The 23,721-nt window shown below is 41.2% G+C and overlaps 2 protein-coding genes and 1 non-coding gene across 5 annotated transcripts; 2 read left to right on the top strand and 1 right to left on the bottom strand.

Annotated features, from left to right (window-relative positions):
* Window positions 1-2,411: 2,411 nt before the first annotated feature.
* On the top strand, window positions 2,412-18,323 carry LOC103708750 (SPX domain-containing protein 1-like). 3 transcript variants are annotated; one of them, XM_088722890.2, is made up of 5 exons: window positions 2,419-2,920; window positions 3,590-3,713; window positions 15,433-15,656; window positions 17,742-17,849; window positions 18,012-18,323. In XM_088722890.2, exons 1-5 carry the CDS (start codon window positions 2,645-2,647, stop codon window positions 18,102-18,104), a joined length of 825 nt encoding a protein of 274 aa, XP_088579016.2. In that variant the 5' UTR covers window positions 2,419-2,644; the 3' UTR covers window positions 18,105-18,323. The 3 variants fall into 3 exon arrangements, with proteins under 3 accessions (XP_008792042.4, XP_088579016.2, XP_008792043.4); XM_008793821.6 differs by lacking the exons at window positions 2,419-2,920; window positions 3,590-3,713 and adding an exon at window positions 14,043-14,726; XM_008793820.6 differs by lacking the exons at window positions 15,433-15,656; window positions 17,742-17,849; window positions 18,012-18,323 and adding an exon at window positions 10,449-11,142 and having other exon boundaries at window positions 2,412-2,920.
* Window positions 18,324-18,466: 143 nt separating this feature from the next.
* Window positions 18,467-20,770, top strand: LOC103699806 (embryo-specific protein ATS3B-like). The gene is made up of 3 exons (XM_039128751.3): window positions 18,467-19,094; window positions 19,219-19,335; window positions 20,282-20,770. The coding sequence occupies exons 1-3, from the start codon at window positions 18,954-18,956 to the stop codon at window positions 20,567-20,569; spliced, it is 546 nt and encodes a 181-aa protein (XP_038984679.3). The 5' UTR covers window positions 18,467-18,953; the 3' UTR covers window positions 20,570-20,770.
* A 2,205-nt stretch (window positions 20,771-22,975) lies between these two features.
* Window positions 22,976-23,048, bottom strand: TRNAR-CCU (transfer RNA arginine (anticodon CCU)). Its single transcript has one exon. It is a non-coding gene; the product is annotated as a tRNA-Arg (tRNA).
* Between the last annotated feature and the right edge of the window lie 673 nt (window positions 23,049-23,721).

Here is a 23,721-nt window from a genome sequence, read left to right as displayed (position 1 = left end):
GCCACTGTTACAGCTCAAGAACCAATGCTCTTGCAGAATATAGTTCTTTAAAAATAGTTCGTATAAAGTTATCAGCCCGAATTATTTTGTCCAGAATTCATTCAAATGAATATGATGGCAAATAATGGCTGTTATGCATCGACTATTATCCAAGGATGCAAAGTCAGAAGTCAGCTTCCTATAATGCAAAGCCAGAATGCACGAACAAAATTCAACACAGAAGCGAAGAGAGACATAGCAGAAGATAATTATAAATTGGACAACGGCCAACATTAATAACCTGATACCACGACGGAAAGCGAGACCACATTCCACTCTAGTACCTGTGGAACAATCCGAAAGCCAGTCTCAGGCATATCGTCGAAAAGCCGGTGTGCCTACTTCAGCTCCACGGCTTTTACCAACCTGGCAATCATAGAATTCCAGGAGACGATATCTCTGCGTGGCATCTCATCGAAAGTCTTCTCGGCGGCTGCAGTATACCCAATACCGGCTGTCCGGCAGGAGTCATTGAGCGAGTTCGGGGTGAAGATTATACGAGGCACGAGGGGCTTAATTCCGAGCAGGGACTTGCAGTCGACGAAGTTAACAAGGAGTCGATGCTTGACGTGCTGGAGGTTGGAGCATTGGTGGAGGTCGGCCAGCTTTTACTCGAAGAGACGATGGTGGAAGACCCATCATCTAGGGGTCAGATTGGAGCCAGTTGTATGTTGATCTCGGGGAGCCACTGGATCTCGCCCTCAACAATGGAGATGCTGGGGAGACGAGGAGGAGGTGGGTGGAGGACTCGCTCGAGGAGGTCGACGCTGACATGGAGAGGGAGGACTCGGCGTCGTATGAAAGGAGGGAGAGATTAAAAAAACTTCAGTAAATAGCCATAAGATAGGGGGGAAGGTATTATAGTTTTCTAGAACTGTCAGCTATGAATAGATAAGAGACTGGGCTATATTGAGACGATATAAAGTAATTCTAGTATCCAATTAAAACTATATACATATATATACACACACACGCACACACACATATTAACACATTTATTTCTAAAAAATATAATAATGGGAGCATGAGGCATATTCTACTGTTGTTTTATAAAAAAATATTTAAAAAAGGCAGATGAGAACCGAAGGAGGAACAAAGTTAACGCGGGGATGAGGTGGGATGGGTTGCGGGGCCCACATAGACGGAGACCGGTGATGCGCGTGAGGTCAGGCGGGTAGAGGATATCCTTGGAATTATGCCGCCTCCTGTTCTGGCCCCACTTTTGGATATTCGGAATGCTGCCCCGTCGAGTTACTACCCCGGCGCCCGAGCCGAGCCAAATTTGATTTTTGCTGCCCCACGGCGATGGGAAACCGGAGGCTATAGTCATAAGATCACACATATTTACCAAAGAATAAATGACAAGCAATAACAACCCAATGCATATTTTATGATTTGACTATTGTCTAGTTGCATGTGATTTGATGCATGATGTGGCAGCTTTGGGAATGAACTGATGTGAACCTACAATTGCATTTTATAAAAGTAAGAATTTCTATAAAGCTATGATTTTGATATATATATCTCCGAAGGAATTACGCTAGGGGTTATAGGTGGATATAACTTAGTTCTTTAGACCATAACTCACTTATATTAACCGATGTTAAAATACCATTGTAACTGATTAAAGAAGTCAAACTTTAGCTATTGCTTTTGTCAAGTATATACTGAATGTGATTATATATTTAAAATCAAGAAGATATAAAAATAATTCGAAATGTTTGATCAGCTGCCTTGCTGATATGAAATCATTACAACGTAAAATATCAATTTTACATTATAGAGGAAAAAAAAGGATTGCCCATAAATTTTGATATATTTATCCAAGGGACCCGCAAATTATCATTTTTTATAACTTAACTCAGAACCATGTTGATTTAGTTTTCTAAATCCAACTTTTTGGATATGATTTTTATTTTTATTTTTCAAAAAGAGTTTGTTAAGATATTTTTTTAATATATTCACTAAATATAAAATGAAACCAACAAGAATAAGCAACTTACCATACGTTCCTTTAAAGAGAAATTCTAATGCAAATTTTATTTAATATTTTAAATATTCTCAATATATATTAACAGATACATATTTATAAAAGAAAACGCAAATCATGTGGCAGCCAATAACTCTTGGAAGCGATCTTCGTTGACCTCTACGCATAAGAGAAAGAAATTTAATAATTATCCGCGGGGTTGGTAAGTTGAGAATAATAACTTTAATAAGTGACTAGCCAAGCCGAGCCAGGACGCTCGGCTTGCGGCGATGATAAGTTCATACTTAATATACGGACGTGACACGTGGCGCACCCGTGCTGGAGTTGTCGTGGTCGGTAGGGATGCAAATATAAGGAGCCCCGAGAAAAGGAATTAAAAACCCCAAATCTCTCTCTCTCTCTCTCTCTCTCTCTCCCCCTCCCCCTCCCTCTCCGCCGAATATTATCTCTCCCCTCCTCGAATATTCTTCGCTCCCTTTCCCCTCCCCACCCATCATATCATACTCTTCTCCTCCCCGTTCCATCTCTCGCCCTCCCTTCCCATCCCATCCCATCCCAAATCTCTCCATCCTTTTCTATCTGTATCTTCCGGTCGGCCGCCGGATCGATCTGGAGATGAAGTTTGGGAAGAGCCTCAGCAACCAGATCGAGGAAACGCTGCCGGAGTGGAGGGACAAATTCTTGTCCTACAAGGAGCTCAAGAGGCGCCTCAAGTTCATCGGCGGCGGGGATCGGCTGGCCAAGAGGCCCAGGCTGGCCGATGATGATGACAGCACGGAGGCGGCGATCACGCGTGAGGAGGAGGACTTCTTGAGGCTTTTGGAAGCCGAGCTCGAGAAATTTAACGCCTTCTTCGTCGAGAAGGAGGAGGAGTACATCATCCGCCAGAAGGTCCTCCTCCATCTCCTCTCTTTTTCTTTCGTTCTTTCTTTATCTCGAAATAAATAAAAAATAAACAAATCTAAATAAAAAAAATTGTCTTGGAAGAAAGGATTGAAAAAAGAAAGCCGTTTATGGATCTTTTAAACGACGACGGCAAACTTCTCCTGTTTTTCTTCTCCTCTCCTTCTCCTATATTTATTATTCATCACCAATTCACCATCGTCAAATTATTTCGCCGTTCTTCTTTTTCGTCGGTTTTTTTTTGCTGTTTTTCTGAAAATCCTGCTAACATGCGCCGCGGAAAATATTCCAAAGAGAGATGGGCAGCGAGGTTTCTTCTGCGCCTGCCAGCTGGCAGACGCGACGTGGTCTTCTGCCGTCTCCCTTAACGGCGTGGCCTGCTTCCTTCCGTTTGACTTTTGGCTTGACTTCCGCTCTCCCACTTCCTTCTTACGTGGCACGTGGTTGGATGGGACCGCTCCGCAACGTTCCGCTGCCGCTGCCGCTGCCGCTGCCGCTGTATTTATTGAAGGTGTCCGTGTTCATATATGGTGCGGCAGCCGGCTTCGTGTCGTTGCTGGTTGCTGCTAATCGCAGTCTGGGCTTCATGAGGAGAGAAAAAAAAAAAAAAAAAATCGCTCGCAGTCTCGCTAATGGCGTGGTTGTGCGGCGTTGCAGGAGCTGCAGGAGCGAGTAGCTCGAGCGGAGTCCAAGGAGGAGCTGATGGAAGCGAGGAAGGAGATCGTGGACTTTCACGGTGAGATGGTCCTCCTAGAGAACTACAGCGCCCTCAACTACACCGGTACGTAGTCCCCGTCCCCTGTCAAGTCCTTGGACCTTTTTATTTTTCATCCATTTTTCATCAATGGAGCTTGTTACAATCGCCATACAAATCATGCATCTCACGCCTCTTCCCTGGCTCAATTAACTCGTAACCCAAGCTAATCTAATTATGACGCACTCCGTTTTTTTCTTTCTAATAAAAAAACGAAAAGATAAAAGAGAAGATTTATAAAAATGACCTAATATTTTATTATTGTCTATTCCAATATATTTGATGCGTTGATCTACGTCTAATGATGAGGTTAACTTGGCTGCATGATCGTACTATTGTTGTTGCAATATAAAGTTTCATATTCGTCGCTCAAGTCAATGAACTTTTAAATCCACATGTATGGCACTAACATAAAGGTATAAAATTTATTATTATTTTTCCCTTCCGAGTGCAGCTAAACCACTTCGATGGTATATTGCTTGACATCAGAGTGACCTAGTTCGATTAGTGGTGTGATAATTTCAAATGTGACCATAATTAGTTAGGCACTGCCGTGCAGGCATTTCTTAGTAAGTTATTTTTTAAATCATAATTTATGAATTTAAAATGTGAATTGTTTGTAGATTCTATAGTTGCTGTAGTTGGACAACAGAGGGGTCTGAGCTGTTGCATGTCGGATAGGATGCGACATCATAAGGGAACCAGTCAAAACTTGATGAACTTTCATACTAGGAAGGATCAGACTGTAAGGATGTTGGGAACCCGCCCATGCCGCTGATATTTCAAAAATTTTTCAGATGGCAGCGGAATCGGCATGCACGGGTTCGACGTTCATCGCATGAACGCTTGTTTCGAGACCTTTCGTAATTAGGTAAGAATTAAAGCTTTTAAAACAATAGGAAGATCAAATCTTCACCTTGCGCGGGTAGACGATCACCGCGAATCTGAATTCGTGGTTATGGGAGAGGGTTCGCTTGAAGCCGTTCAAACGTCCGGCCTCTACGGGTATCCACACGAAGTAGAGAACCGATCAAAGCTTTCTTGTCTTCCCGGGGTGCTAGCTCCCTTGCAAAGACTCCTTTGATGGCTGATCTCTTCTCTTTCTTTCAACTCTTGAAAGTGCTTGAGAGGAGGAAGAAGAAGGTTGAAGAAGAGGAAGAAGAAGAATCCCCACGCAGCCTTCTTTCTTTTCCCTGCGTTGGAAGGAAGAAGGGAGGAAGAGGATGCCGCCAACCTTTGGCCTTGGTCTTCCTTGCTTGCGGCTGATCACAAGAAGAGAGGAGAGGGAGGCTCACGGCAAGGAGAAGGAGGAGTTCTTCTATGCTTAGGGCGCCGGCCTCACACCTCCTTTTATAGCCATCTAGGGTTCCTACTAAGTAGGAGCCCTAGACATCTTTCCAAAGAGGGGGCGCCGGCCCCCTCTCTTGTGCCGCACCAATGGATCAAGGGGGAGGGGCTTGCGCCCCTCCCTCTTGGTAAACCCTAGTCCACATTAGGGTTTGCATTGCCCTAATGTGGTCAAGCCCTAATCCTATTAGGTTTAGCCCAAGGGTGAACCAATGGATCCAATCTAGGTAAGTCCTAATCCAATTAGAACTTGAATCAATTTTGACTCAATTGAACTCTTCAATCCTAATCCAATTAGGAGTCTTATTGATTCATTAGATTAATAATTAATTGTGACTTAAGAAACCCTAATCCATATTAGGATGTATTTAGTCCTAATCCAATTAGGATTAGATTTGAATCCGAAGTCCTAATCCAATTAGGATTCCTAGGAATCCTACTCCAAGTAGGAATCCGATTTAGATTCAAAATTCCTAATCTCATTAGGATTGAGGAATCCTATTCCAAGTAGGAATCCCAGTCCTAATCCAATTAGAACTCTAGGTATCCTACCCGAAGTAGGATTCTTGTTTCAAGTCCAATTAATTAATTCCTTTTTCCTTCTTCAACCTTTTATCAATCAAATTGATTTCTTGTGATTCCTAATCACGATTTCAACCATCGGATCGGTCAATACTTCTAATGTGTGTGACCCCATAGGTTCTATTCTGACTGGTAGTGAGATATATTGTGATCTCTATCACTATATCATTGAAAACTCCTTTCAATGGGTTGGAACGATTCCAACTCAACTCATTGGGGTTTATCAATCATCAAGATAATCCCTATGAGTCCCACCATCCACCAGTGACACCTAGCAGCATGTAGTGGCTACCCAGCAGAATGGAATGTTGAACCTCTAGGTGCAGTTAACATGTGATATAGTCCTACTATCGTGGATCCCTACAGGACGGAGGTCATGGACAACTCGTCAAACCCCATCGTCTGTCATATGTCAAGATTTATTCGACTCGAGTTCGATAGTGAAAAACTCTTTCTCCACTGTGCATACTGCCCCGGCCGAGGTCTTACGAACTCAGTCTTATAAATCACATAGGATCTCTCCTTATCTATCAAGGTCGATAGATTCCATATAGGTGCATACCCTACTCCTACAGTGAACTTACTGCAGCCAATCTACACTGCATGGACCCATATGGCTAGAGACCATGTATGTGTGCAGTCAAACTACAATAACCTCACTGTGAGTAGCCGAAGCACCGCAGGTCAAAGGACCAGTCACACTACTGCAACATCAAGCAAGTCACTGACGAGTGGATAGACATCCAAGTGACATCTTGTATTGGTCACGCTCAGTACCCTTGTTCTCTAACAAGCACCTGCACTATCACTTCAGTGTCCCTACACTGTGGACTCAAGTCTCGTCCATCCAGAAGGAGAGTGATCTGTGCACTGATCGGATCGATCACCGTCCTCGTGATGATCCTTTGATCAGGAGCATTTAGAAATTAATCACCAATGATACATGGCTCAAATTCTCAACTCTTGAGAATATGTATCATCATCTTATTAATTTCTTGGACGATTCATAGACACATAAACAATATGAATGAAAAAGATGCCTTTTATTTATTCAATAATAAATAGTCAAGTACAAAATTATGTCCCTAGAATCAACAATGTGTCAGCCAAATTGGCTTCTAGGGCATACATCTAACAAAGGATCCATACGGGCATGTGTTTAGTCCCACATCGATTATTCGTTGGGTAGATCTTGAGTACTTATATAAAATTAAGAAATCTAAATAATACCTTTCGGCTTGCCTTTTTGAATGAAATCATGAATTGCAACAAATGGTATCAAAACGGATTTGGACCATAATCTATGTGGACTAGAGGATATTGCAACACGGATTCATTGGAGCTGACCGCAGGCCGATTGTGGTGTTTATGATTAGATTTGAATGAATTTGTACCCTTAGCTTGACGAGGACGTCAAAGCTTAAACGGAGAGAGTATGTGAGGACCCATGCAGGCGCTTGCTTAGTCCCACATTGGTTATTCGCTGGGTAGATCTTGGATATTTATATAGAATCAAGAAACCCAAATAATACCTTTCGCATAGTCTTTTTGGATGAGGTTCTAGGTTGTGACACAGACCAATAACCTGTGACTTAACATAGTATAGGCTGCTCTTTCTTTTTGGCCATGGGGTTGGGGCAATAGAAAGATTACACATTAGTTATGTTGTTACGGTAGCATATCTCAGGCTTGATTAAAACAGATGTTGAGATTCAGACCACATCAGATTGGTATGTAAAGTAAAGCAGTAGCTGGAGGTACGTGATCCCGTGAGACATTAATCCCATACAGTATGCAATAAGTGTCTGTGACAACAATATTATTCCTATTTGATTCAATTCATAGAGAGGAGGAATTCTTTGAACTGCAATGAGTCTCATCTTTGAGTCCTGCTAGTTCTTCTAGTATCTTTTTTGTTTTCATTCTGTTGTGCGTTCGGGGGATTCATAATTTCACTTGAACTGTCGTTCTCCATTTGAATTTGGCCAAGTAAGTTGTTAGTCAAATAGTCAAATCTAATTTATATTAAGATATTAAATGTTCTTCTTAAATAAGGACACTTTTAAGTAAATAAAATGCAAAAGCTTTATGTTTTTTTTTGGATAATAAAGGAGGCCGAAAATTTCCACCTGATTTTTGTTGGGGATAGACTGAAATTGACAGTTTCGTTAAGTTACAGAGGATGCAGAAGGAAAGGTTGCTACACTACATGAGAGTGACTTGAATAGAACATTATAAGAGATAAAAAATAACCAAAGAAAGGAAAATTGTCAAAGCAGAGAAAGTGCGGCTGGCATTGAGATTGTAACTTCATGAATGAGGTTGTAATCCGTTGCTCAGGAGTTTGGTAATAAAAAAGAAGGATATAAAATCAGATCAGCTGTCACCCTGGATATCTCCCTCATCTGAAAAAAGAGAACAAGATTCTAAGTCAGCCTCAGGTTCCTTTGATCCCTCTTTCCAAACAGCAACTTCCAATCAGCTTGTATCCTTCATCCCTTGATATAGAACTTAGATGAGATAACTTACAAGGTGCAGCATGAAGCATATGATAGTGCAATTGCAGCTCGAAGCACAGTTCATTAATAACAAGATCTTTCAATTGCATCAGAAGAACCACTAAGCATCAGATAACTGTGAAGGAATACCCTTTACCTTTATTCCATGCTTTTGAAAAATCTGGGAGGTGGTTCTGACTGCACAAGACCTTTTGTTGCTACTGAGTGAATTGAGCCATGTTTGTCAAGGAAGATTCTTTCATTTCTTTTCTTCCAACAAACCCAGACTATTGCTGCAAATAGCATAAGAATATCGGATTGGGTTGATTTGGAGAAGCATTTGCACCTCCAATCCAAGTTCAAAAGTTGATTGCAGATGAAGAACTCCAATTGCTATGCAAATAGACTTCAAGATACTAGAGAAAAAATGACAGGTCGAAAAGATGTGATCCACAGTTTCATAAGGACGATTGCAGAAAACACATCCAACTAAACATTTACCCATCTTTCTTCCAAGATTCTCTCAAGCATCTAGTTTCTTTTTCCAGCACTGCCACAAACATATCCGATCTTAAGAGGGGCAGTGAGATTCCAAAGTGAGCTAGGAAACCTGCATTTGATGCCTCCAGTGTTGAGAAATTGGTGGACCGATGAAGCGGAGAAGACCTTTTTGTTTTCCAATTTCCACATCAGCTGATCTGAATCTTGATTGAGAGGGGGACCGAGTGTAATAGAGCTTGCAGTTGGTTGAATTCTTCTTGAGTGCATATGATTGGCAGCTGTGGCCTTTTAAATCTCCAGGCCAATGTTCTAGAATTTAAAAATTCAGCAGCCAGCCTATTTTTCTTTCTCCTTGTACTGTAAATCTTTGGAAATAGGATCCTTAGCAGTGCATCCCATATCCAATTATCTTTCCAAAAGAGGATACTCTGTCCATTCCTAATTTGAAATTGTGCTTTATTTGGCACTACTCACACCATGCCACAAATTAGAGCATCTATTGTTGGGCTTCCAAGTGGAGCTATATATTTTTTCGAAAAAAAGAAGAAGAGCTGATACGTTTTTACGCCTACAAAGATGAAGCAGCATATAGAAGACACTTTTTTCCTACATGGCTAGCATATATGTGAAAAAGGTGTCCTTCATTTTAGACTTCGTTAAAATTGACTGAGGGGTTTTCAGATCTTGCTAATATGCTGGATATAGAAGATCTCACTGGTATGGGGTAGTTCTATAGTGGAATTATAAAAATGAGTAGTATGAACACGCATGCAATTTTTCCCCATTCGAGTGTCAATAAGAAGCAGGTGTGGCTTGAATCTGTATTTTTCAAGCCCAATATTTGCTATGACCTAAGTATTTGGTTCCCGGTCGATCGCATTACCCTGTAAGAAAGAAAAGAAAAGAGAAAAATAAAAGAAAGGGAGTGTACGACTGCAGAGATTTTGGGGTTTTTTTTGTATGATGAATTGATGGCTACAATGCCGAACTATAGTGTCGACCGTTTTGATCTCTATAGAATCTAGATTGCTCCATGTACTCTGCTTTAAGTCCTTTAGAAGGAACCATGAAATTGATATTAAAACATTTTTAACTAGATGCAGTGGTGCATATTCAATCAGGTTCTGATGAGGATAACGGCCAGCTTGATTGCACTGGATTCACCTTGTAATCCGGTCGTAACTACCAATATCCTAAGAATGCAGACCATTCAAGGAAGCTACCTTCTCTCATCTTTCCTCCCCTAGTTAGATTTGATTTCTGCAGAATTTATACAATGTCAAATTTCCATCTTGTTCGAACTCATTGATCGGTCAGTTTGGCAATCTTGAATTGATAGTTTCTCCATTCAATCTTCATAAAATGGTCAAATATTACATTATGCTCTCTTCAATTCCTTAAAAATACTTGCTGCATTTACTCCTTTGTTAAGTCATTGGAGAATTCTTCGACAAACATTAGGGTTCTCAGAAACTCATAACTTGCATGCCCTCTAGGGTAAACTAGGACCTCGATTTGCACGGATGACTGCCGGACTCGTATCTTACTATTTCCCACCCAGAGTCACCCAACCTGAAGGGCCGAACAGGCTCGTAAGTCGTAAGCGACAAAAATAAATATCCTCTTTGATTTTATCAAGTGCCAGCTTTGACGCTAGTTTTTCCTTGCAGTCAATGGGTTCATTAGGGCACCCCTCTTCCATACACTAAAACGCAGATGAGAGCTTTATCTTTCAGCGCATGATACTTGCTCGGCAACCGTTTATCCCCGGCCAAATCCGGCTATTGATTAAGAGTTGGGAGGGCTGATGTTGTGGGTTCTGACGTCTGTGCAGGGCTGGTGAAAATACTGAAGAAGTATGACAAGAGGACGGGGGCTCTCATCCGGCTACCCTTCATCCAGAAGGTGCTCCAGCAGCCTTTCTTCACCACCGATCTGCTATACAAGCTGGTGAAGGAGTGCGAGTCCATGCTGGAGAGCCTCTTCCCTAAGAAGGAAGAGCCATCGGTGTCGGTGGAGGACGACGGGGAGGGAGATGGTGATGGAGAGGAGAAGCCGGCAAAACCTGCCTCCTCTTTGCTCGGAGGTGGGGTTCCGGAGTTGGAGGAGATAGAGTACATGGAGAGCTTGTACATGAAGAGCACTATCGCAGCATTGCGCGCGTTGAAAGAGATCAGAAGCGGGAGTTCCACGGTTAGCGTTTTCTCATTGCCGCCATTGCAGAACAGCGGGCAGGAGGAGAGGTGGAACAAGACCCCTGTTCTTGAACAAGCGGCGAAATCATCGTAAACTGTGTTCCTGGATGTTTAGCTTCAGTAATTCTTGCATGGGATTTGCTCGGAGATGGGACCATGATCCATTCGCCCCCCCGCTCTCTCTCTCTCTCTCTTTCTCTCTCTTTCTCTGCTCTTTTTAGATTTTTCTGCTTATGTGATTGCCTGTATTAGATGCTAGGTCTCCAACAGTTGTAAAATGTCAGAAATCCATATACACGTGGTAGAATCTGGGAATATTTGCATGGCTTCTCATTCCCCCCTTTTATTTGTTTTTTGCTGCTGGTGAGCAACGGTTTATCTTATCTGTCTCGTATGGCTGGTTTTTTCACCTCATAACACGAAGTATGCGTGCTGTTCGTTGGCATGCCCGAACGACCCTGCTTTGTTTTTACGTTAGTTTCGTATGCCCTGATGTAGCATGCGATTTGAGCCATTCCATTTATCAAATAATGATTGATGGCGATAATGGCAAGCTATGTATCCTCATGTTTTCATGGAGTTGGAAGATCTGGAACCATACTACAGGAAAAAAAAAAGTATTGCCGACTCTATATTGCTGACATTAGATAAAAGCATCGGTAATTTTTTTCCAGCAAGAAATCTTGCCGACACTTCTAAAAAGCGTCGGTAAATAATGGGCTCCGCCGATGCTTTTGTCAGTGTTGCGGGCATCTTCCCATTACCGATGCTTATAAGCATCAAAAGGGTTAATCACCTTTCCACTCTCTAATCCGGCCATGGTCTCCGGAGTGTGGGCGAAGAAGCAAATGCGGCGACGGCAGGCGGTGCCATCCTTGCACGGTTGGATCCAGTAACCCAGCGCATAGGGGGAGCAGTGCCTGCTGTCGCTAGTGACCTCGCTCACGGGGAGGTTGTACGCGACCCCCGTTGTTGGATCGTCGAAGGGGGTCCACGATGGGACGTGAACCGTTGGATTATAATGGCTCCCTTTTCCTAATCTAGGAGGATTCTTGGAGTCGCATGCTCCGAAACATCAAAGAGAGCCTGGGTCTGGAGCAGTGAGGAAAAGGAGTCGACGACACTTAAAAGCGTCGTCGGAATCCAGCTGCCAGATTACCACAAATTTTTACTTAAATTTGGCCAGACTACGCTTAAAAGCGTTGTCGGATGCCTAACCCTTTACGAGGCGGCCCACTGCCCCTATAAAGGCCAAAGCGATGAACCCTAGCCGCGGTGAGAGAGAGAGAGAGAGAGGAGAAGGGGGTGTTTGGGATGCTGATCATCTCTGCCACCACCGCCGAAGGGGATGCCGAGCAAATGGGCTAGATCGCAGATCGGCGGAAGGTAGAGGTTCTTCTGTATTTTTTTTATTACTAGTTCTTCTGTGGTTCTTCTATATTCTCTCTATGTTCTTGAAAACGGAAGAAGGTGCTGAGGAACAGACTGGAGAAGGAAAAATGGAGTCAAAGTGTTCTCTTCACATCAATAAAGGGAAAAGAAGAGATTAGGAGCTAAGGAGCGGACCAAAGAAGGCCGAGCAGACTGAAGAAGAGATTAGGGATTCTGAAACCCTTTTTGTAATTTGTAACTTATAATTTGTTGAAGAGCGGAATGTGGAGATTGGAGTTCAGGTTGGTGTTGGGGTTAGGATATTACTCTTTATAATTTTTAGGGTTATTTTTATTATAAAATTTCTGGGGTTATTCTTATTGTAAAAGATAATTTTACAGGAGAAAAACAAACATCACTGTTCTTCTTATGTTATTCCTTTTTATTTTTTTTTATTTGCTAGGTTATCTATCTTGTGCTATTAGAAAAAGAATCAGAACGAACCGGTAATGGAGAATGTCAAGAGTTGTTTTTTTTGGCCCAAAAAAATAATTAGATTATTTAATTTTTTTAAATAACTCTATATTGCCAACGCTTATAAGCGTCGGCTAATCTTTGGTTTTCGCTGACGCTTAGAAGTGTCACAAACTCCAAAATAGTCCGACGTCAGCATAGCTCTTGGTTTTGCAACACTTTTCAAAAACGCTGGTAAAAAAAATTTCTACCCCCACCTGCTCGACGCTTTTGAAAGCGTCGGCGCAAAATTTACCGATACTCATAAGCATCGGTACAGGCTTTAAAAAGTGCCGGAAGAGGCCATTTTCCTTAATTTGTTTTCATCGTTGCCTTGACCTGTACATGTGAATTTTTCTAAGAAAATAGACTCTTGGTAAAAGGAGGTGTGTGGGGACTTGTAGTATCTAGTGACTGTATGTTCTCCCAATTAGCTATGAGCAAGCAGGGGCCAAGCCAGATGTAGGATTTTAAAAAGACATAAAATACCCTTAAAAGTTATAAAAAGTAAGGATATTTTTTGTCTACGAAAAAATGGAGATTGAGAGGGAGGGAAAGATGTATCCAGTGACTCTCCCAACCCCCAGTTGATACTCTATATGTATGTATGTATGTATGTATGTATATATGTATGTATGTATGTATATGTATGAGAGAGATAGAGAGAGAGAGGGAGAGAGCATTAATTGGGAGGGGGGGTTAAGAGCGTGAGTTAATATGAGATTGTAAAAAGACATAAAGTATCCTTAAAATTATAAAATGTAAGGATATTTTTTGTCCAATGAAAAATAGGTAGATTGATAATCTACCATAACAATCTCTCTCTCTCTCTCTCTATATATATATATATATATATATATATGATACGAGTCCCACATCCTTCCAAATTTAATTGTAAGCTCATAATGATTTGTTGGTTGTAGCAAAACTTAAACTTCTCAAAATAGGAAACATAATACACACCAAATAAATATCAAACATTTTCACAAGGAAGGTATATTAGCATCTAATTGATGTCAATGTCTCAAATTTTTCTTATATCTGAAATCGTTAATACATTATAACTAATTACAATAATTAAAGATCAAAAAATACATTATAAATAATAAGAATAAATAAAAAATAATAAAATAAATGATAGGGTGTCATGGTGTGACTTGCCGCACTCAAATTTTGATTTCGACCCCAGTCTAGCGGATGCGGCCTTTTAAGTCCGGGCTGGCCGTTCCCTTCCTCCATCTCCTCCCCATGCCTAATAAAACACATGTGGGGCCACTCGTGATGTTGATTGGAACCGTCGGATCAATGGTTGTCGCCGAGGGTGCAAAATATTCCGAGTTCATTACCCAAACTTTGACAAACATCAATTTCTGAACAACGGGCCGCACGCTCATGGACGAGGAGGTCCTTAACTTTCCGTGATTATTTTTCCCTTCCCTCCCAATCCCTCAGTTGTGTATTAAAAAATTAATTTCTTGGTCGGTTCCTCTTCTTTATTCGCTCTCAGAACCTACCAAGAAACAGACTTCTCCATTCTTGATCCCTCTCCTTCACGCTTGTTTCTCGTCTCATCGGTTTCTTCTTTTCTTCTCTTCCGATGGCTTCTACGCTACCCATCTACCAGTCCCACGGCTTGACCTCCAGCGGTAGGTTGCGCCAACCCAAGCCCTTCGTCTCCCTCCGCCCCCGGAGCCCCATTTTCCACTCCTGGGCCCTCCGCCGCCCCCATTTCGGCCCCGGCGGGTTGTCACTGAGGAGCCCGAGCCCTTTCGTGGTCCTCGCGGCTACGACGGTGGAGATGCCCAGGAAGAAGCGGTCCTCCTCCGCCGAGATGGGGTTCGTGGAGGAGATGCGGGCCGTCGCCATGAAGCTGCACACCCGGGACCAGGCCAAGGAAGGGGAGAAGGAGACCGACGCCCCCCCGGTCGCCAAGTGGGAGCCTTCCCTTCACGGTTACCTCAGGTTCCTCGTCGACAGCAAGCTCGTCTACGACACCCTCGAGACCATCGTCCACAAGGCTTCCTACCCCTGGTGTAAGTTGCTCCTCCGTGGAATGGACTTCGATAGATCGATCGATATTGATGCCCTTCCTTCGAAAGATCGATCACCGATACCATGCTAAAAGATGAGTGATGCCATGATTTTTCTCCCCATATAGATGGGCTGTTCTGACTTGTGTTATATTAATGAGAAGCAAGTTTTGAAAATTGAATCGTTATTTATATAAATAGGTAAACACACAATCATTTTGGATTATATCTCTGCTTCTGATAATATACAAAATGAAAAATCTTGAAAATTAGGACTTCAGAGGATAATTATTGAACTACTGTATATGAAATTTGAGATGTGAATAATCTTATTATAGCTTTTGTCTTTTTTTTTTTTTTTTTTTGTTTTGGTTCTGGAGCTGTTTTCATTTGTAGCTTCTGTTGTTGCTAGATCGGTGTGGTATAGTTCAGCAACTATGCCATTTGAATTATTAATACCAATCATTATCAATGGATTAAAAGAAAAAAAAATGGATGGTTTATGAAGGAGGGGTTTTGAGTATCTAGTCAAATATAAAATTCATAGTGCTTGATTTTTTGAGGAAAAGGAGTTATTATATGTTAACATTCCCCAGATAGTTGGTTAAGTCTGTATTAGGAGCTTGTTCAATTAGTATTTCAGCAGTCAAGCTGAATAGCGCAGTTTGAATATACATCATATCCGAACAATATATCTTCTTGGTTGCAGATGCCGAGTTCAGGAATACAGGATTAGAAAGGTCAGAGAAATTGGCGAAGGATTTAGAATGGTTCGAGGAACAGGGTCATATCATTCCTGAACCATCTTCTCCTGGGATTTCTTATGCTCATTATCTGGAAGAGCTATCAGAAAAAAATCCTCAGGCATTCATCTGCCACTTCTACAACGTATATTTTGCTCATACTGCTGGTGGTCGAATGATTGGCAAAAAGGTATGCTTTCTTTGGGGTTTCACTTGAGTAATTTGTTATAATGCCTCAAGATTAATCTATGTCACTTGTCAAAATTCAGGCATGGGTGCTTACAAAATGGTAGTTACAAAGAAGCTTCCATTTTCTTGCTCTCTATGCTAAACTTGTTCTTAAGATATTCAACTTGAATTCCGAAATTATAAGTTTCTATTTGATTCATTTATGTGTAACCCTTGTCAAAGTAGCTGAAGACTAGAACTGTTCTTCAAGTTGTAAATAATTTACAGGGCTGGCATTGCATCTTACTTTCACATGAATGGTTATCCATAAGCACTCATCTTTGTGCAAAACCGTTGCACATTTTGACACACGGGATGAGCAACTACTTCTATTATGAACTCATTGCAGTGGAATTCTTTTCGAAGACTACTGCCTTGTAAACATTGCACCTGAAGTCCAAATGAATTTCATTCAAACAATATGCTCTCATTGCCAATCTATTTAAATCTGAGTATTATAGAGGGCGCTTGGTGCTCTTGATCTGAAGAAATCGTAGGGATGATGGAATCTAAAAACTTGGATGCATGCTTTGATTCCTTTAAAGCTATCAATTCTATCTGGGCGACATTAGTATTTTGACAATAATTGTTTCCTAAATTGTGGAAATAATGGAAATTGTTTTTAGAAGTAATTGTCTTTCATTAAAAAGATGTGGTTTTGTGAAATGTTCTCTCTCTTTACATTTCTTTTGGATATCATAGGCTTGAATCTTCCATAGAGATTTAGCATTTGTTTTTATTGCTATATATTAATAGATGCCAATTCAAGATATATATTAATATGTGAGATCCAAGTGTTTCCATGGCCGTCTGTAATGGTTTAGAATTTAGATCCTTGCTGTGACAAACTTCATTGGGAGGCTTGACGTTGATGGTAGATGAATGAGATGTACCATTCCATGCTAGTTTAATTATCCTCTTTGCTAAGATAATTGATCTTTTCATACTTTTCATAGCTTAGCTGTTACAAAGTGAATAATTGGCAACAATATGGTGATTTTTATCGGTTGTTGTGTCTAATTCCTTTTTGCTATTTGCTAAAAAACTGATGGAAGCAAGTTCATTATAATATTGATGGCATCCAACAACCTCTTGATGTTATCATTATTTGCAAATTGTGTCAAATTTAGAACTAGTATGTGATATCACTTTTTTACATTTTTATCTAAACAGTCTTACCTCATAAGTTGCTAAATTAGTACTTGCACTGTGAGGTGGTAGAAACAATTTTCAAATTTATCTGCTATTATGAGGCATACGGATTTCTTTCTGAACAAATAATTGTCATACATCCACCATTGGCAACTGCAGGGGCTCATGGTTAATGCTCTGTTTGGTTGCCAAGAATGTGAGAGAAGAAAGTTTGCTAGAGGGCGATCTTTTCCGATGTTTTGTAGTGAAAACGAAATTCAAGAAGTATATTCAAGTAAAAAGAATTGCATAAATTTTCTTTACCACCTTAAAGTGTTCCCTTAACAAAAATAGCGATTTGAGTAAAGAAAGTCTCAGAACTTCTTCTTTCTTATATAATATCAAAATAAAACTGTTCCCTGTCTAACAACATCCGTACTTGATCTTCGTAGAAAATCTAAATATAAAATATTTCTACAGTTCTTTCTTTCCTTTTCTTTTTCATTAGAGGGAAAAAAAAAGGTTCTCTCACTTTATCTGCAACCCAAGAGAGCCGAAGGTAAAACAGCTGTGTTGGATATGGGTATTACTGGTACAAAAATTGGAGTTTGAAATAGTCGGGCTGTGCAGATTGGCTGTCTAAACTGGCAAGAACCGACATCCTGGAGTAATGGTTGCATGATACAATACCTATGCCCTTTGGGTAGGACTGCATGGTTGTCCTTTATGATAACAGGACAAACTGAGGAATTATTTACTGGTAGAAAATAAAGAGCGAGAAGAACTTCATAGTTATAACTTTTGTAAGCACATGTTACTGCAGCCGGTATGTGCTTGTAAGTTGAAAATATTGGCTGCCGCCTGCATATCTTGTATCATGTTTAACTGGACCGACCTTGTTCCTGTGCCCTTCTAGGTGGCTGAGAAGATCTTGAACAAGAAGGAACTGGAATTCTATGAGTGGGATGGCGATCTTTCGCAACTGTTGCAGGATGTGAGAGATAAGCTTAACCAAGTTGCTTCTGTAAGACAACCTTATTTATCTTCTTCTTGCAAGTTTGTGTTATTAGATGCTTCTTTTCTCATTACTTTTGAAGTTCCTTTCAAAGGTTTTTGGGACTTCTGGCATGAATACCGTGCATTTTATATGTTTAACACGGGGACATCTCTTTATTGCCTTGCCCAGAGCTGGTCTACAGAAGAGAAGAAGCATTGCTTGGAGGAGACCCAAAAATCATTCAAATATTCGGGAGAGTTACTCCGTTTAATATTGTCCTGACAAGCTCAAATTCCTATTTATCTTGTCAATTGTAAATATTGTTTCGGCAGAAGACTTGCAAGGGAAAGGACTTATCAGGTTTCTTTGTTCCTTTTCATTCGCTCCTGTAATCCAGGGCACTAGTCCCATTCAGATGTATCTTGAATAAATTTGTCAAACATGGAACAAAAGAAAAAAATTGCTCGTCGATATGGAAGGTAAAATAACTAACGTGTAGAAGATGATTATCTTCGATGATATTGCTGAATGGCTTGCTGTTTTGGTTGCTGTAAGCAGTGCAAAAGATAGGTGCTGTCGATCTCCGAATTTGCTTTATGGCTTGCTCTCGAGATTACTTTTGCTTGCTTGATGCAATTGATTATGATCTGGGTTAAATCGATGCTGAAGGATTAAGAAGCAAACTGCAGTGGTTGTTTTTTTTTTTTCTTTTTTTTTTTGGGTATAACGACTCTATTCGCCCGTGGGGGCACGTCACATCACCCACGGGCTCTGGCCGGGGGTGGGCCGGAAGGGCCGGCGAGGTCTCTTGGGCCTCGAGTCCCTGATGGATGATAAGGACTTTGGGGTTCGATTGGCCTCAAGTAACTCGTGGTTGCTGACGGTAAGTATCGTGGATACACGTGGTTACAGCGCAGCGGGTCGTGAACCACACACACGATCAAAAGGAAAAGGAGGAGCGGGATGGGAACGGTGGCATGAGGGAGGCATCTTATTATTGTGTCCGTCGGACCAACCTAACTACTCGCAGTACTCGCATCGCATTGCATCCGAGTCGCCGCCTTTCCAGGCTCGGCTCTACCGCTCTGCTCTGGGTGAAGAAGGCAAAGAAGGAAAGCGAGTCAGAGAGGGATGGTGAAGATGAACGGCTCTTTTCTCTTCGTCCTCTCAGCGGTGGCCTTCTTCCTTCTTGTTCTTTCGGGGGCTGAACCCGTCGACCCTCGACCCCACGAGCTCCGCTCCTTGGAGTTGATCCAAAAGAAGAAACAGGAGGTAGTATATGGTTCGTTGAGATTTTCCTTTTCTTTTCTTTTTTTGTTTTTTTTTTTCCCAGCATCCCCCTTCTCCATTTGCAACATTATTTATTATTTATTATTGCTATGTTTTCTTTCTTCAGGGAGTGGGAGTGGGGAGCGGGTGTTCGTATACGGTGAAGATAAAGACGAGCTGCTCCTCCAGGCGATTTACCAGGGACATGATCAGCCTTGCTTTCGGCGACGCCTACCGCAACGAGGTTGTTGTCCGTTTCCATCTTTTCTTGATGATTTTGGTGAAATATTTAATGACTTTCCTTTTCTTTGGCCCTTTGCTTTGACGACTTCCTCGATCGCCGAGATATCGCCGCCTATTTTCCGACTAAATCACAACGAATCGGAAGGGGGGATTAGACGAACAAGGAGCATGCTAGTTGGATTTCCTTAATTTTGTTGTCTTCTTCAACTATTATTACTATCTATCTATCTTTCTTTCTTTCTTTCTTTCTTTCTTTTTTAAATATTCCTTATTGCTCGAAAAAACCTTTCTGTCCATTTTCTTTTGTAACCTTTTTTTCTCCGTACCTGATTTCATATCCTTGACGGAAATCTTAGGGGCTTTTGCCCTCGTCTTTTTTCTTTTTTTTTTTTGCTAAAATTTTGCCCTCCCCTTTCTCACAAAAAAAAAAAAAGGATAAGAAAGATGTAGTCTCGGACTACGAAGATGGTGTTTCAGCGTTCGTATTGGGCAACAGGTGTGGGCCTGGGCTACATCTAGCAAGTCCCATGCAACCTGACCTGGATATCATCCAATGCAATAAAATACTCGTAATCGGGGTGCGTGAATATTATTTCTATTGCGAGAAATAAGAGCCTCATTTTTAGTAATAAATATCAGGCCACGTGCCTCCTCAGCTGTGGTTACCTAGGGCTAGAAGGCGCCGTTTTGAAATTTCTCTCTGATGCCCGTGTGGTCATGATAAACCTCGACGGCAACGGGAGAGTGTGCCGACCTTGGTCTCGGTGAGCCCAAGCGTGGATTCATCATCAATTCGGACTCAGTTTAGACTCGAGAGATGAAAAAAAAAAACACCGGGAGATTGGGGACATCCATCCAATTATTATATACATGTATATATCTTTTTGAAGGTATTATATACATTTATTTATTTATTTATGATGATGGTGGCGGTGGTGGATGATCAGGTGTATGCGCCGAGGCTGGACGATCCGACGACGGGGACGTTCGAGCGATGCTCCACGGACACGTTCAAGATCCAGGGGCCGTGCGGGTACGGGATCTGCTACCTGTACCTGCGGCGGGACGGGTGGGATGGTTGGACGCCGGAGTGGGTTAAGGTGTACGAGCCCCACGCCAGCCGGGCCACCACCTACTACTACGGCGTCCCTCTCCCCAACGCCGTCTGGTATGGCTTCAACCACTGCCCCCGTTCTGCTGCCGCCGCCGCCTCCGCCCTTTCCCTGTCCTCTTAATTAACTCCGCCGCCGCTGCTGCCGCCGCCGACCTTGTCGCTCGCCTCCGAGATTCCTCCTCTTGTCGATCTTGAGAAACCAATCAAGCCGTGTATCCATCATGGTATATATGTACGTATGCTTGCATGCATCCATGCCGGCATTATAACTAGAACATCTTTCCCTATAACATCCAACAACGCATGCCGGAACTTTTTTTTATCTCCCAGTCTAATCTACTGGATGCAGTACGAGTAACTCGACATGCGACGACACCAATTACGGTATTCAGTGAGCAAGCTCCGTTTTGCAGGCGCTGCCAGGCAAGGGAGCACATATCCACAGTTACTGGAATAGCAGCGAGCCTGTTTCGTTACAAATAATTAAAATCTTTTCACTTGACAGATTGGCGTACTTAAGTTTAGTTTCATATATAGCTTGTCAATTTACACTGTTTGGTTAGGCATGATAAACTCCAATACCGCATAGCCCTTGTTTTACTATTGTGGTCTCGCTCTCGGTAATTGTTATCTCAACTTAGAAATGTTTTGGCCCAAGGATGAGCCTCTGTCATTGGATTTGTTTATGGCAGATTTGATAATATGAACTATTCCCAATGGGGCATCATCTTGCAGCCAATTACGTGCGATCAGACACGATCATCCAATTCAAGCTTCATAAAGAATGTTATGGTGTTGGTTGCACCCCACCCCATCCTCTGGCGAGGTAAATCTTTTTAGAAGGGGCGCAGTCCGGTGGACGGTAGCCAGTAGGTGTGCCCCCCTCCGGTCCAAATCTTGTTTGCCTGCCTGAAGCAAGACCTTTGTAAGCCATAAGGGAAACCGATTGATTCCATGCTCAATGTGACATGCTCCGTTACTTACAAACGAAATTCTAAAACCAGCTTCCCCGGACTTCAACATGTCATATTGGACTGCTGCACAGATTCAATCTGTTAGAGCCCAAACTGAAGTAAACAAGGAAAACTGCAGCCGTACCCTACTGGTTGCCAACGCATTTCTCCCCGGTAGTACCAGGTCTCGTGAGTTGAGACTTGAGAGTTGAGACTTGGAAGGTAAACAAGGGATCTTTCTCAATTATCTTAGGAAAAAAAAAAAATAAATTTAGGTTATTCATACGAGATTCACTCCTCTACTCCAAAAACTGCTGAAAAGGAAGCTTCGTCCCCTGCATGTTTATATGACTGCAGGATCGAGTGGTAGCTCAGACGAGCAAAGATCCATCTCACGATTCTGATGGACAACAAACTTGATAAATAGCTGACGGTATGAAACGGCGATGCAAGTTTTGATTACATAGAACGCTGTTTGCTTGTACGCATGTAGTTCATTCCGCATGGTTGGCACAATCTTAGGAAGCTTGCGAGTATTCCGACTTGCAAGAATGCATGAAAACCTTTCTCCCTTTCTCACTTGGTCACTATTTCGTGATAGCTGCACGGAACCATTGATTGATGAAGACTGCAGAACTTCCTTAACCAGGCCTGAAGACATTTCGCTGCCTTAGTGCCTTTCCTTTATAATAAAATAGAAAAAAAAAAAGCATTTCCAGGGTTGATTTAAAAGTTTCTAACTTCTCTAAGGAGATAGAAATGATTCGAACAAAAGGGAGTGGGTCAACGGGCGAGATTTTTACACACATGTAAGTTCCTGGAACTAGGCCGAGAATCCGGTTTCATAGCTAAATTGGAGTCTCGTGCGTTACCCAAGGTTTTTAATTATCGAGATCTCAGCAGCCATCTGTCCAATGTTGAGGAGGGCTTGAGATCTTGTCATCTTGATCAGACTAAAAATTTCGTGAGTTAGGAAAATTAAAATTTTCTAAATATTTGTACAAATTATGGGAATTGAAATATCCTAGACCTAGATTAATAAACTAACCCAAATTAATGAATCCATATTAAGATGGTGATTTGAGTTTTCAATAATGAGAAACCAATTTACGATTCTGAAAGATGAAATCTTGATCCATATTTGATATCATATCGGTTTAAATATATCAGCAAAATATTGCTGCAAACAAGCAAAAATCGGCCAGCAAAGCAGGAAAAAAAACAAGACGAACAAATAGAATATGTAAATTAAAAATTTATTTTTATTCACTAAGATAATAAGACATAAATCAACCAGCAAAGCAAAAACGAATAATAATTTATTCACTAAAATAATAAGAAGAGGAGCAAATAGGAGCTGTATATTAAAAATTTGTTTTTATTTTATTCACTAAAATAATAAGACATATATATAATCAACCAGCAAGCACAAAAATAGGAATAATAACTTATTCACTAAAATAATAAGACAAACTCAACCTGCAAAAATAAATAAATAAATAAATAAATAACAAGAGAAGCAAATAGGAGCAGTAAATTAAAAATTTATTTTTATAAAATAAAATATTTTAGACCGCGCCAGGTAGGGGTCGAACCTACGACTTTCTGCTTAGGAAACAGACGCTCTATCCACTGAGCTACAGGCGCTGCATGCTAAAGCGTTTGCATGGGACATATAAACTAACATTCTAAATATTTAGCACCAATAGCATCGTTACCGATATGATTTGCTCGTCTCCATTAATTCAGTCCCACTAATTACATGTTCTGGATATGACTAGAATTAGTAACTACCAAGAATGTCTAAAGTCAAAACATTTCGTATAATTACCTTCTTTCTCTTGTTTCTAAACATGCTCATATCTCCATTCTGGTCACCACGGTTCCAATGAATAATTTATTCACTAAAATGAATTAGAAACTTACTGTCTGCCTAATCAAAATTGGGATAGGATTCCGGCAAAGAGCACTACATTTGAACAAGCAAGAAATTTGAAAACTGGCAGTCAACTCCCCCTCGTGCGGCATAAATATTTTTTGTTTCTAATTTTGGTTTTGGTTGAAATTAGACAACATGACAACTGTCAATGAGGATGACCAAAATTTTCATTGCTTTGCAATGAATTAGCTCCTGTCCTCACTATAAAATGAGCTTTTGTCAAATTGAAAAATACACTGTAGTCCTCCCTATCTGCTTCCAAAAAACAACTGTAGTCCTGTCTATCTGCTTCCGGAAAACAACATGGTGAGGAACTTATCATCCAAGTTTTATGGCTATCACATATGTTTTTCTTTTCTTCTTTTCTAGACAGTATCACTT

Source organism: Phoenix dactylifera, chromosome 5, assembly GCF_051530095.1.
Source record: "Phoenix dactylifera cultivar Ajwa chromosome 5, Ajwa_hap1_PhDact_Kaust_v1.1, whole genome shotgun sequence".
Taxonomy (NCBI): Eukaryota; Viridiplantae; Streptophyta; class Magnoliopsida; order Arecales; family Arecaceae; genus Phoenix; species Phoenix dactylifera.
The sequence above is the reverse complement of the archived record's forward strand: the minus strand, read 5'-3'. Positions and strand labels throughout refer to the sequence as shown.